At 46.1% G+C, this 14929-nt stretch overlaps 1 protein-coding gene across 4 annotated transcripts in view; it reads left to right on the top strand.

Annotated features, from left to right (window-relative positions):
* Positions 7912-14929, top strand: part of KCNK10 (potassium two pore domain channel subfamily K member 10) — a 154791-nt gene continuing 147773 nt past the window's right edge. Inside the window, exons 1-2 of one of the 4 annotated variants that reach the window (XM_013978357.2) lie at positions 7912-8472; positions 8759-8908. In XM_013978357.2, coding sequence (XP_013833811.1) covers positions 8866-8908 — 43 coding nt within the window. In that variant the 5' untranslated portion in view covers positions 7912-8472; positions 8759-8865. Of the gene's footprint in view, positions 8909-10138; positions 10311-12157; positions 12695-14929 lie in introns of those variants that run through there. The other 3 variants (XM_021099591.1, XM_013978356.2, XM_003482300.4) reach the window with 3 other exon arrangements.

The raw sequence follows: 14929 nt of genomic DNA, 5'->3' as shown, positions 1-14929 counted from the left end.
TGGCTGAACACTCTAGGTAGCTACATGAAACAGGCTCAGCGTAGAGAGAAAAATAAATTGAGGAAAGATGGTCCCTTCCTTTCTTAAAGAGTTGGAGCAGACATAGAAAGGGCTCAGAAGCTCAGAGTTGAGCCCTTTCAGTTGAACAACAGAAGCTCAGAAAGGCTGAGTGATTTGCTCAAGGTCACACAGCTTACTTGGGACAACTTGGACTAGAAATTGGTGGTTCTGATCTCTATCATGGTGGTCTTTCCACTCTATGACTATTGTCTCATATGCCAAACACTTAGCATTTATATAAATAAGCATGCCCTAGAGTTAGATATAGAACACTGAGAGATTAGGCAATAAAATGAAAGGATGATAAAGTAAATGATATAGAGAAGAACTGAGAGTCAAGTGACACATGCCTGGTTGGATAAGTTTTAAGGTGAAGGAGAGTTCTGACCAAGACTCATGAAGACAGAGGTGATGAGGTCCAAAGAGACCCACATGAAGGGAGCCCCATTAACCACACAAGTGCAGGAAGCCAATCAAAGAAACGATTGGTGAACCGTATTTGGCAAATGAAGGACAGGGTGTTGTAAGTGTTTGATTGACCAGAATGCTTCTTAAATGAGGGGAAATATATGTGTTCATTTTATGACGCCTTGAGGCCACTCAGGATGTCTCTGTTCCAGTCCTAACCCTGTCATGGACCAACAGTTTGGCCTCAGGAAAATCACCTTACTTCTTAGGACCTCAGCACCATATCTGTACAACGAAGGATTCCAGGACATCAAAGATTGCCAGAGTTGCACAAAAGAGTCACCAGGGGCTCTTGTTAAAGAAATATAAATCTCCAAGCCTTAGACCCACTGAAATAGGATCTTCAGAAGAAGCACTTGACCATGAAATTCTTGTCACCTGGGAAGTTGGAAGCTCTCATATAAGATCTCTACAGTTCCTTCTACTAATGACTACATTTTATGATTCAGCTTTCTTACTGGAACAAGCTCCAAACTTCTAAAGCAACGGCATCTCTGTTTGATGGACTGGGATCAATGTGAATGTCATTGTAAGGATCTGTAGCTTTCCACGGGGAAAGGGCAGAAGAAGGGATAAGTGCACGAAACCTCAGTTATCTCTTTTTGAATATAAAATTTAGTAGATGAGCTTGCTCGGATGTTAGGGCTCCCCCGCCCTCGGCTTTTTAGGTCTGCACCTGTGGCATATGGAAGTTCCCAGGCCAGGAGTTGAATCAGAGCTGCAGCTGCTGGCCTACACCACAGCCACAGCGACATGGGATCCGAGCCGCATCTGCGACCTATACCACAGCGCACAGCAATGCCAGATCCTTAACCCACTGAGTGAGGCCAGGGATCAAACCTGAGTCCTCATGGGTACTAGTTTGGGCTCGTTACCACTGAGCCACAAAGGGAACCCTCGGGTGTTAGCTTTTAAAATTTTATTTGCCAGGAAAACTCTATATCCAATATATCTGTATTGCAAATAAAAGTCTTAACACCGAAGAAGAAAACAATAGATGAAGGTATCTTCCAGGGAGAGAGTAGAAGAAAACAAAACATCCCTGTGAATGTAGGAACTTCACATCCTCTCAGTAGCTTTCCTAATAAAATAACAAATTACTCAGCTGATCAAAGGTAAAGTATAGATTTTCCTCCCTAATACTTTATTCTTAAATTTATTATTTTTGTCATTCATGGCTCAAAAGCAACAGAGGCATCACTATAGTAGTGAGTTCAAACTTAATTTTATCAATTTCAAGAAAAAACACAGTTATAATGTTGTAGAGTTATGATACTGTGGTCTTTTAACTGAGAAAAATAAGGAAAACAAGAGGAGTTAAAAATGTCCAATGACAAATAAAATAATTTTTTTCTCCTATAAACTAATCTAAAATTTATTTGAATTCATGTATGACATAAGTGCTTAAATTTTTTCCCCCATAGTTGACCGTGAATATTTGGAACCCATCACATACATTCCCACTCATTTCATCCATCTATGTATTTTATACAGAGGGCAAGAGCACACAGCTGTGAAGTTTGTACACTGCATATGGGCACCAAGGTGGGGGTGATGGGGCTGAAATCCATTCCAAGGGCTCCTGGGCTTCCTGGTATTGGTAGGTCCTTCCCAATTCCCACCCCATGCTCCCAAGGAGTGTCTTCTGGCTTGAACAAAGGCCCTGCTTGCAAATCAAGCCAGTGCCATGGTGCTTTTTCCACTGGAGAGAGTGACTTTCTAAGCTATAATATTGGCTAGAAGGGACTTTGTTTATAGAGGCTAATTACCATATAGGATAGCAATGTCCATCTAGACTTGCAGTGACCTTGTTTTTAAACAAGGAAATGTAGTATTTGGCTTTTCCAAGATGTTGCTGAGGGCAGATTTAACTTGGTAGGTCCTGATAAACCAGTATTTTACTATGGTGTGATGGATAGCGGGGATAATAATTGATGGTGGTTTTCTTACAATGGAGGTTCCCAGGCTAGGGGTCAAATTGGAGCTACAGCCGCTGGCCTACACCATAGCCAGAGCAATGCCAGATCCGAGCCACATCTGTGATCTACACCACAGCTCATGGCAACGGCAGATCCTTAACCCACTGAGTGAGGCCAGGAATCGAACCCACAACCTCATGGTTCCTAGTCGGATTTGTTTCTGCTGTACCATCACACGAACTCCAAAATTTTGGATTCTTTCTAACTAAGGGTTATGGTCATTTACAACTTTTTGTCACCCTAAGATACAGTGCTTTGGAAATTCTTCTTGAAAAATAATGGAAGAAATAGAGAAGAATGATCTTGCGTAGGAGACACAATAAGACTCCTAGAAATTAGCTGTCAGCTTAACTTTGACCCCTGATGAAGAGTGGTGCAGATCATTAGTTATTTCACAAGCTAGTGGGTCAATACTTCACTGTGTGTCTGTAACATTAGAGGGCTATTTTAAACAACATATTATCAGAATCTAAATATAGGAGTATTGCATAAACTGGAAAGAGATCCTCCTTCCATAAGCATCATTATTAATAGACCAGAGTAGGATGGAGTAGCTCACCAACATCATGTGACTGTGGAGAACTGGGTAAGACCTGGGAAAGTCAAAGTAATTCCATCAAGAATGCTTAGCTGGCTCAATATGGCAAGACGGCCACATATTTGGTGTGATTTGGAGTGACTTCAGGGACATAACAAAGGCTTTCCCACCTACCTATCTGCTCACGTCTCCCCAGCACTCCCTTTATTTGTTTGATGATTCCTGAGGGTCTAAGATTCATATTCACTGCTTTGACATAAAGGTTCAGTTGCTGTTAAAATGTAAATACTTCTGGGATGGGAAGGACATTCACTAGTTCTTTCTGAGAGCCAAGAGCACACACTTTCATAGGGCAAAAAAATGAAAGGAACCCAGAAGGTGGGGAGATGCCAAGGATTTGGAAATGTAGAGTTTCAGCTGCTGTTTCAGGTGGAATGGACTCTACTCCAGCGATCAAACTAACTTTATGTAAAAAGTGAATAAGGACTTTATTAATATTTCTGCATAAGGAATGGTACTTTGACTTAGAGATGGATGGGAGCCTGGTTTGATTTCTACTTCCATCTCTAACTAGCCATGTTAGTTGGACAAGCCACTAGCCTCTCCAAGCTCCAATTTCCTCCTTAACAAATATTTAAGTACCTAATACATATCAGGCATTGTTTTAAATGAAATCAAGATGATAATAGTACCCATCTTCTAGGATTGTATGAGAAGTAAGTGAGGTAATCTTGGAGTTCCCTGGTGGCTCAGTGGTTTAGGATCTGGTGTTATCACTGCAGTGGCTTGGGTTGCTGCTGTGGCACGAGTGAGATCCTTCCACATGCCATGGGCATGGCCAAAATTAAAAAATCAATGCGGTAATCTTAAAAGATGATTGCTATGTGCCTAGCACAGAGTCAAAAAAACCTCATGGAGCAAGTAATCTTAACAATGACCCCTTAAATCTGTAAGTCCCTGCACATTTTGCAAAACACTTTCACATTTATTGTCCTCTTAAGTGACACTGTATGTGGAGCTAGCCAGATATTTAGTGTCCTATTTTATAGATGAAGAAACTGTAAAACCACTGTGGAAAACAGTATGGACATTCCTCAGAAAACTAAATATAGAACTATTTAGTTCTATATGATCCAGCAATATATAATCCTGGGCATATGTGGGGACAAAACTTTCATTAAAAAAGATACATGCACCCCTATGTCCACTGCAGAATTATTCACAATAGCCAAGGCATTGAAATAACCCAAATGACCATGAACAGATGAATGGATTAAGATGTGGGACATACACACAATGGAATACTACTCAGCCATAAAAAAGAACAAAATAATGCCATTTGCAGCAACATGGATGGAACTAGAGATTCTCATACTAAGTGAAGTAAGTCAGAAAGAGAAAGACAAATACCATATGATATCACTTATATGTGGAATAAGTGATGAACAGATGAACAGATGGCACAGATGAAACTATCTACAGAATAGAAACACTCTCACAGACATGGAGAACAGACCTGTGGTTGCCAAGGGGGAGGGAGAGGGAGTGGGATGAACTGGGAGTCTGGGGTTAATAGATGCAAACTGTTATATTTAGAATGGATAAGAAATGAGGTCCTGCAGTGTAGCACAGAGAACTAATATCCAATCACTTGTGATAGAACATGATGGAAGACAATGTGAGAAGAAGATTGTGTATATATATATAACTGGGTCACTTTGCTGCACAGCAGAAATTGACAGAACATTGTAATCAACCAGAATAAAAATTAAAGTGTAAAAAAAGAAAAAAGAAATTGAGTGAAACTTGCCGTGATTCACTTGCTTGCTTGGACTTCCTACCTAAAAGGATGGGTGTCAGTTGGCCAAATACATTGTACTCATTACTTACCCCTACTTTATAGATGGAGAAATTCAGTAAGGCTTAGAGAGATTTCGATTTTCTTTTCTGAAACCTGGAGTGGAAAAAAAAATGCTTTTTTAAAAAGTACGAGGTGGAGTTCCCATTGGGGCTCAGTGGTTAATGAATCCGACTAGGAACTATGAGGTTGCTGGTTCGATCCCTGGCCTCTCAGTGGGTTAAGGATCTGGCATTGCCGTGAGCTGTGGTGTAGGTTGCAGACGCGGCTCGGATCCCACGTTGCTGTGGCTCTGGTGCAGGCTGGCGGCTGCAGCTCTGATTAGACCCCTAGCCTGGGAACCTCCATATGCCCTCGGGGTGCAGCCCTAGAAAAGACAAAAAACAAACAAACAAATCTGAGGTGGCTAAATGCTTGTACATCTTGGTGAAGGGGTGAAAAGAATCACTTGACATGAAGAGGAGGTAGTTCACAATTTAATCTCTAATAGATAAAAGTTACTGCAAGGGTCTTTCTGCTCTTCATCTTCAATGAAGTACTGAAAAACTTAAGGAAGGATGGGATTTAGGCTAGAAACAAGAAAAGATTTGACCTCATCATAATTTCTTGAATTTGGGAGAAGCCAATCAACACAGAATTTAGAATGTCTTTCACTAATTGTATTTAGAAATCTTGGAGGGTCATTTAAGTTGGAATCCTATTCAGAGACGGAAAGGTAACAAAAAAATATCTTGAAATGATAAATCCAAATCTGGTTCTATGATTCAGCAAACATTTAGATGACTTAGTGGTAGGAAAGGAAGGTCCTAACATTACATTTGCTCCAATCATTTATGACCAAACAAATATTTGCTGAAAGCAGCAAAAATGAAAGATTTATATTTCAAACATTCCCACGGGATGCTGAGACTATATCCCATTCCCTACTGAGCAAAATCTTTTCCATTACTCAGACTATCCTAAGCCTTTCATTGGCTACTTGGTAGAAGCATCTGCCAATACATGGAGACAGTAGGTCCTTCTAGAGGGTTTTCAACACTTTGCCAAGCTTAAAGGCTCTAGAAATAAGACGTGCCCATAAATAAAGAGGTTATCTGAAAGCATATACCTATGCCTTCCACATGCCTTCGAATTTTGGCTCACGTTAAAATCTTCCTAGAACAACATGAAAATCATTCATTATGGTGTGTAACCTTGCTGAGTTTTGTTTTTAAATTCAGTAAAATACCATATGTGCCTGTCAACTTGGTGTGGATGTGTGAAAACGCTCATTCATCCTTGAAACATGGTGTATTGGGAGATAGGAAGCAAATATAACTTCCTCGACTAAGGCTAGGGCTAAGTCTAGGGGAGAAACCTGTGTAAGCACTGGATAGAACTGCCTTCTATTCCATGGATATTGGTAGAGAAGCTGAATTCAACTAGAAGGTGTTGAGTTATTTTAATGATCTGCTGTGGTCAGGAAATTGTTTTTCCCTTTGACTGAACTTGTCTTTGGGTACATCATGACATTAAACATTACCAGAAAGCAAATGATTTTGAACTCTTAAAAAAAAAATCGGAGTCCCCAAAAAAAGACGATGGGACTTTTCCAGAATAAAACATACTAAATAGAAATAACAGCCAAGTGAAATCTTTGATTGGATTCTATTTTTTTTTTAAATCAAACAACCATAACTTTTTTTCATGTTGGAAAATTTTCAAAACCAGAGTTCCCATTGTGGCGCAGAGGAAATGAATCTGACTAGGAACCATGAGGCTGTGGGTTCGATCCCTGGCCTCCCTCAGTGGGTTAAGGATCTGGCATTGCCATGAGCTGTGGTGTGGGTCGCAGATGGGGCTTGGATCTGGCATTACTGTGGCTTTGGCATAGGCCAGCAGCTATAGCTCTGATTAGACCCCTAGCCTGAGAACCTCCATATGCCTTGGATCTGGCCCTAAAAGAAAGAACAAAAGAGGAGTTCTTGTCATGGCTCAGTGGTTAACGAATCCAACTAGGAACCATGAGGTTGTGGGTTCGCTCCCTGGCCTTGCTCAGTGGGTTAAAGATCCGGCGTTACAGTGAGCTGTGGTGTAGGTTGCAGACTCGACTCGGATCCCGAGTTGCTGTGGCTCTGATGTAGGCCAGTGGCTACAGCTCCGATTGGACCCCTAGCCTGGGAACCTCCATAAGCCGCAGGAGAGGTCCAAGAAATGGCAACCAAAAAAAAAAAAAAAAAAAAAAAAAAAAAAAAGAGAAAAATTTCAAAATAAAAAATTTGAGGAGAAAACAAAAAAAAAAAAAAAAAATGTCTAGCTCCATCTCTGAAAACTTACCTGGGATTATGTTTTGGTGGTAACTCAAAGAGAAGGAATCACCTTAAAACTTGTTTTATAATAAGTAGCATTATAGCTCTGTAGAGTTTTGGTAAAATGTTTGGCATAATACTTTACAGGACTTTAAATACTATTTTCTAAATTTAAAATAGTCCTGAAGATGTAACATATCACATAGTGACTATAGTTAACAGTACGGTATTGTATATTTAAAAGTTGCTAAGAAAGGGATTCTTAAAAGTTATCATCACAAGAAAAATAATTTGTACCTACATGTGATAATGGATGTTAACTAGACTTAATTGCAGTAATCATCTCACAGTATATACCAATATAGAATCATTATGCTGTACACCCTACTAATACGATGTTGTATGGCAATTATATCTCAATAAAAAGATTTGAAAGTAAACTTACAAAGGAGGCAGAGGCAGTTCCTGGTTATGAAATGTAGTCTTCAGCCTTGGCCTTTAATTACAGCTTTTTTGGAGTTCACGGTATGTTGTCTTCATTAATCCCCAATCAGAGGTTTCTGTCACTAAATAAATCTGTAGGATTTACCCATACCGAGTTTACTATTGAGCAGTATGATATGACACCCTTTTGCCCTTTAGTTGCTGATGTGTCTCCAGCTTTTCCAAGCCAAAAGCAGAGCCTACGATTAGAGCAACATATATTTAAGAGTGTGTTTTCGCAGATGCTGGTTGGGACATGAAGACAAACGTAGGCATGATTAAGTGCTGAGAACGAAGTGGAAACGGCTGGGGAAAGAAAACATTTCTGGTAGGATAAGTTTAAGTTAACGTTCAGACATAAGCCTATCAGTTTCACCACTGAGTGGATCTGCTCAGGGTGTGTGTGGGGCGAATATCTTCATAAAATGCCCTGGAGATTTCTCTGCAAGGTCTTTTGAGAAGAGGACTTGAAGGAATCGGATTTCTTCTAGACCTCAAGAAGGAGTGATGAAACCGATGGGGGAAAAATCATTCCGATCTTCGGGAATTCAAAGTAGATTCTAATGAGATCTGCCCTCCTCCCGCTTCTGCTTGCCGAACAGCACTAAGCAGGAGTCCCCAAGCTGCTCCAACACTCCCTGCGATTCGCTGTCCCGGACTTTCTCCTGCCTCACCCCGGATCCGGTGTTCAACTCGCGGAGCTGTCCTTTGCCAGTCATTCGTTGAGGCTGACTCCCCAAGCGGCAGGCAGCATCCCTCCGCCCTCACACCCATCCTGGGCTGCGGCGTTGGGAGTGGGTAAAGGTCTCACTAACTCGCGGGAAACTTTCTCGTGGGAGATGACTGGGGTTTTCCGGCTTCCCCAGCCCTTCCACGCTGGGCCACAGGGCGTTCAATAAAGTGGTGCCGCAACTATTGCAGTTTCTGAGCTGCAGAGATCGGCGCAGCCAGCAGCAACGCAAACCCTGCAAGGAACTGCGCCCTTTACCGCCAAAGGCACCCCGGACGCGGCGCCGGGGCTGCTGGCGGGGCACGGCAGGTGCAGGGCGACTTAGCGCCACGATGCTTTGTTTTCTTGCCGCAGGAACCCGAGGCGGTCTCTTTCCACCAGACTTAACCCGCCCGCAGCAATAGCCATGGAAGTTGTGGCGACGCAGGAGAGGGAACCGCTTGGCGCGGCATCTTTTTTGGATGTTTCTTCTCTACCCAGATCACTTCATTCCTCCTTCTTGGGGTAAGTGGAACCTAGTCTGTAACGGCGAAGGGGCAGAATTGAAGGCGATGGAAGGGGATCGCAGTAACACAACGGGTTAATGTGCTAAGTTATTTTTCTTGGGAGGGGGCTCTCCTCCCTGCCCCTTCCCTTTCTGGCCCTGGACATTCCAGATACGCAGTTTAGAAGAGTTGGGTTTGACTTCAGGCAGTTAGGGGAGGGGATTAATTAATTAATTGATTAATTAGTTTTGGTAATTTGTTTTCCTCTCCACAAACTTGTCTTTTTGTCCACATTCTGAGAAGGGAGTATGAAAGTGAAGGTGAGGGAAGCCCCAGAGGTTGGAGAGGGAGGAGTGATTTAGCAGAGAGAAAATCCTAAGAGCCAATGACTAATGCAGATCTTTAACCTAGACCAGTAACTCTGGACCCCTGATTCTGCTCCCTCACCCCAATAGATCCATCCCAAACTGCCCATCCCCCCACCCCCAATAATCCTCCTGCTGATGCTTTTCTGGGGGAGGGTTCTAAGGGCCAAAATAACTCTGACAAAACCCTGGAAACTGTCTTGTACACGAGATGCTCAATAAATGTTTGTTGACTGACTGAATGATGTACTCCTATGGCTGCAATTTGTGCCATGGGAATTTGCCTTGGATAGTGATATAGACCCCGGGACACCAGGTCCAATTCATTTCAGAAAAGGAGAAGGGGCTGGAGCCTTAGAAAATAGAGTACTTGGATCTTCATTACCCTAAAGGATCCATGTGACAGCTTCAGGGTCAGATTTATGGGTCCAGGAACCAGATGAGCTCATTTGGGTTTGAATCTCCACGTCGTGACCTTGGGTGTGTTCCTTTACCTCTCTGAGCCTTGGTTGTCTCATCTGCAAGGTGAGGCCATTGAGAGCTTCCTCCACATGATGCAGGGAAGAAGAATGGAGAGAAGTATGCAGAGGTGAAGGAGCATTTGATAAATGTCAGTCTTGCCTCCCATCCTCAGAGGATTCAGGAGAGAAGGTATCTTTCTCTTTGGTAACCTCTCTCTGACTCTGATGCAGGTAATACCATTGTATTGCAGTGACTGGGCTGGCACCCTTCTGCCTGTGAGCTCTGAAGGCTTTCTCACAGGAGCTTAGAAGCAGCTTCCTTTGGGTTTCGGAGCAGAATTTGCATACGTACTGGTGTCTCTGGGGGCATGGTTGGAGAAACAGTAATTCTTTGTCTTATCTCCGTGTCTCATCCATCCTCAGCCTTCTAGCAGAGGGAAGCCAAGTGTGGAGATGGAGTTCCAGAGAAGGTGGCTCTGAAGCACTTGGGGAACCTACACCTGCCTAAAGGTTGGAGGAATCAGAATAGTGCCATCAGATTGGTACCAATTTTGCCTGAATGAGGTCTGCAGAAAATTCCCTGGCAGCTTATAGGGTCAGTGACAAAGCACTTACCAACCCTTCCCACAGATAACAATGAACCTCTGTGGATCTTGCCCTGGGACTCAGAAACCTGGGCAGTGGGGGATGGATGATGTGAAAGATGCTGCTGATACAAGGCTCCCCCCAAAGCCTTAGGGTGTGCCATAGAAAGCAGGCTTGGGAAAAAGCTGGATAGACTCTTCCTCTTTCTTCTCTCTCTCTCTCTCTCTCTCTCTCTCTTTTTTTTGGCATTTCTTGGGCCGCTCCCGTGGCATATGGAGGTTCCCAGGCTAGGGGTTGAATCGGAGCTGTAGCCACTGGCCTACGCCAGAGCCACAGCAACGCAGGATCCGAGCCACGTCTGCAACCTACACCACAGCTCACGGCAACGCCGGATCCTTAACCCACTGAGCAAGGCCGGGGAGCGAACCCACAACCTCATGGTTCTTAGTCGGATTCGTTAACCACTGCACCACGACGGGAACTCCTCTTCCTCTTTCTTAAGGCAATGATGATCTAACCTAACCTTGCACTAGATGGTAAGCTCCATGAAGGCAAAGTCCAGGTCAAAACTTGTTTATTTGTTTGGTGTTTTTTCCATATTGTCAGTAATGGCATATAGAAGGAGCTCAAGACATAAGTAAAATTAACAGCTAATGGACAGTAACTTAAACTACTTCCTGTCCAACACTGCTTCCTGCAATTCATTCCTTCATTTAGCAAGCATTTCTTGAGCATCTACTCTGGGCAAGTCTCTGTCGCTAGGCATCTGAAGCAATTTATAAACATTATTTATAGTGGTACTTCGAGTAGCTCATTCAAAAGCATCTCAGGACCACCAGGTTCTTCTGGAGACCGAGGTCGCAGCGCAAGCCCGTTCGTGGATTCAGGCCCAGGCAGTAAGAGCCGAGGGAAAGGGGAAATGCTCTCGGTTTATTTTCTTTCCGGGGACATGTCTGGAGATCCTTTGCACCTGCTCCAGCCGAGCCCTCGGACTCCCGGGGCCTCCAGGTCTTGGCAACTCAGCTTTCCTCAGGGGCCCCGGCGCCTCGCCAGTCCCCTCCCCGGCCTCTGAGAAGCGGCCCCAGCCAGGTAGCTGGGGAAGGGACCAGGCTGCGCCTAGGGAGCGAGCTTCCCGGGCGAGGAGAGCGCTGCCGACGCGGAGCGGTCCCAGAACAAAAGGCTCATGGCTGGCACCGGCTTCCTCGGAAGGAGCTGGGGATGTGGGTTTGGGGCGCAGGCGGGAGAACCAGGCGCGGGAGCGGACTGGAGTGAAAACATGAAGTGAGACCAGCAGGTGCGGGGTGCGCCCAGGGTGGGACCGGTGACAGGAGGTCACCCTCGAGGTAGAGGTGCCTCCACGGCCCTTCCTCCGCCTCCTGCAGCGCCTTCCAGGCAGCGAAGCGTGTCTCCGGCTGCAACTCCACCGAGCGCGCCGCGGCCGCCTCCACGCCCGCCCACGGGCCGGCCGAGCCAGTAAGTAGCAGCGCGCCTGCCGCCCGCTCCCTGCCCCCCGCCCCACCGCGGCTTCCGGGCCGCCGCGCCCGCTGCCTCCCGCTGCCTCCCGCCGCCTCCCGCCGCCTCCCGCTGCAGCGCGGGCGAATCCCGAGCCAGCCGCTGCCCCAGGCGGGGCGCGGGGGGCCAAGCGCCTCTCCTCCGCCCGGCGCCTACACCCGCTGCGCGCCCTCCCGAGAAGTGCGGCTTGTGCAGCGCGCGGCGGGAGGGTCGCCCTTGTCGCGCGCTCCCCGGTGCCGCGCCACCCCGACGTCCAATGGTTTTCGCGGGATGGGGAGTGGGGGGCGTCGCCCGGGGGGCGAGGAGCCGGGGCCGGGGTGGGGCTTGTGCGTCCTGCGCGGCCGAGCGGGGCTGACGTGCCCGCCCGAGCGCGCGCCCGCGCGAGTGTGTGCGAGTGTGTGTGTGCGGGAGTGCGTGAGCACACGCCTTCGGGGGCTGGAGTGACACTGCAATGGGCTTCTCCCTCACGCCGGCCCTCTAGCTGCTCAGCCCCCAACCTGCGAGCGCCGCGTTTGGGAGACAGCGTGGCTCTTTCATCTTCACAAGGCTCCCTCTCCATCCACCCCTCGCCGGTCTTACTTTTCCTTTTACCCCGGGGGGTCGTTGCCGGCCACCCCTCCATCGGTGCAAACACCCAAGCAGTCTCCAGTTCTCTCCTAAGCCAAATATTTCCCACTTGTCTTTCTCTGGGGTTCTTCCACGAGCCAGTCCAAGGCTCGCTCATCCTTGGAAATTGTTTTGTTGGACTGCTGTACCGAGGCGTGTAAAGCTTGAGGACTTTATTATTATTTCGATTCTTTTCATTTTCTCCCCTTCTGGGCAACGGAGCAATGAAATTTCCAATCGAGACTCCAAGAAAACAGGTGAACTGGGATCCTAAAGGTTGGTATTTCCTACTTTTGACCGCCCTGGCCCTACCTCCATCTCCGGCGTGTGCGCGCTTCGAGTGGAAGCACTCTGGCTCCTGGCAGCGTGTGTCCTGAGGCTGGAAAATGCGCCTGGGAACTGCAGCGCGGGTGGGAGGAGGGCGGAGGCAGCGTGGGTTCCAAACCCAGATAGTGCCTGTCATTATCACATAATCATTGTCCCTCCTGGATGGTTTTAAAATCTATTTAAAGGTACACCAAGCTGGGTGTTTGGCTTGAAATTGCACCAGGTGTCGGTATTTGCTTCTGACTTTGTGTGTGCGAGTGTGTGTGTGTGTGTGTGTGTCTCCTTTGTTTCTGGTGATCTTTGTCTCTGGCAGATGGGTGGGGTGCCTCCCCCTAGACTTGGAGCTGCACCGCCTGCCCAGGGTGGCCTCAGTGGGAAAGGTTTCCTGGCAGCAAGTGGGGCTGGAATCTGCAGCAACAGTCCCTAGAGGTGGCCCTTCTCTAGGGCGTTTGGAATAATGAAGCCCACAGGGGCCCTACAGATCTTCACTCAGTCTTATTACCAAGCCAGGCAGCTAGTTTGTCTGGGAGATCAGAGTAGGAGGGGGAATGGGGAACGGTTTGCAAGGGTGGGGCTGGTGGGCTGGGGAGGGGACCAAGCAGTGTGCCCCTGCGGAGTAGTAGTATTGTCTGCACGCTCTTCCGAGTGTTGGGCAATGTTCCCTGGGTGCAGAGGGGTGCCATTTAGGCAGGTGTGTGTGCCTAGCATCAGCTGCGGTGTCTGTAATTAGCATACAGATGCTAGGGCTCCTTGTGAGTGATCACTATGGGAGCAGAACAAGTTGAAACCTCATGTCCAGTTTTGACAAGAATGCTCTTGCTTTTGTCATGCTTTTGACAAGCATTTCTCTTAGCTTATTTGAACTCCGAATGGGGCAAGGCAACGCCTCTGTGTGAATTGGGCTTGAAATTTGTTTACTTGATGTGTGTGTGTTTAGTGTTTTTTACAAGTGCATTTCTTTTCTCCAGACTGAAAAAGGAAACCCAGTCACTGTTGAGTAAAATGTCTTATGAATTAACTGGGTACTGAAGACAGAGTGAAGAGATACTACCAGTTATCAACACCAAGGCTTATCTATCTTAAATACAATCCAGACAGTTTATTTTGTTTATAGATCTCTGGGAATACAAAGTGTGCCTTTCTTTTGTTTGTTTGCTTTTTTTGGAGGGGGGAGAAGAATCATCGCAAAGCGTATTTATTGAATATCAATAAATACAGGAAATACACTGCCTTCTTGGAGTTTATACTGAGGGAGACAGACCTAAGTCAATCATTGAACAGAGAAGCACATAATTACAAGTTTACATATGTCCCGTGAAAAAGAGCATCAAGGTTTTTAGAAAGTGTCTGATGGAAGAGACTTGTAAGAACCAGGGGAGGTGGGTAGTCAGGGAAGACTGTCAGACATTTGTAGTGAGACCTGGAGTATATGTAGGAATTAATTGGCTAATGGAGAGGGGAACCTGCAGAACAGGAAACAAGTGCAAAGGCCCTGAGGCATAGGGAACATGTATGTTTGAGGAATCGAAGGGAAGTTTCCAAGGCTTGAGCAAAGAGCAAGAGAGCATGTGTTTCAAGGTGTGTTTGGGGAATCCATAGGATCAGATCTCAAAGCCTCATGTTGTTGAGGGTAGGGTGGGCTTGTGGATTGGGGGGATGGATTTGGGGAGTAGTCTTTATCTTAAGCTAGTGAAGTGTTTCAAGTTGAGGGGTGACATGATCTGAGCTAAATTTTGAAACAAGTGCTATGTGGCTCTTCTGGATGTGAGAGACGAGATACGATAGTGGTGGTAGCTGGTAGGGGATGGAGAAATGGGTGGAGTAGGGAGCTAGGGAGGGCAAAAATCCACAGGCTTTGTGTGACTAAAGATGGAGGTGGTGTAGTTGGAATGACTGGGAAGGCAGCCAGGCAGGACCCGTCTTGAGGGAAAACTCGTGAGTTCAGCCCAGGACTTGATGAGTGGGAGACATCCCTGAGTCCTCCAAGAGGTGGGTCCCTTGGGCGGTTGTCTAAAGAGTCAGGTGGGGATATTCAAGGAGCTCTGGTAGGGAGGCCTGGGTAGCTGATTTTGTGAAGCTCGTTTTAGCTTTTAACATACATTTCTATATAATCATCATTCTATTTATGTCCCAGTGATAAACACAGATGAATCCCACACTTTACAGCTTGAAATAGTGGAGGAA

Source organism: Sus scrofa, chromosome 7 (genome assembly GCF_000003025.6).
Source record: "Sus scrofa isolate TJ Tabasco breed Duroc chromosome 7, Sscrofa11.1, whole genome shotgun sequence".
NCBI classification, from domain to species: domain Eukaryota; kingdom Metazoa; phylum Chordata; class Mammalia; order Artiodactyla; family Suidae; genus Sus; species Sus scrofa.
The sequence above is the reverse complement of the archived record's forward strand: the minus strand, read 5'-3'. Positions and strand labels throughout refer to the sequence as shown.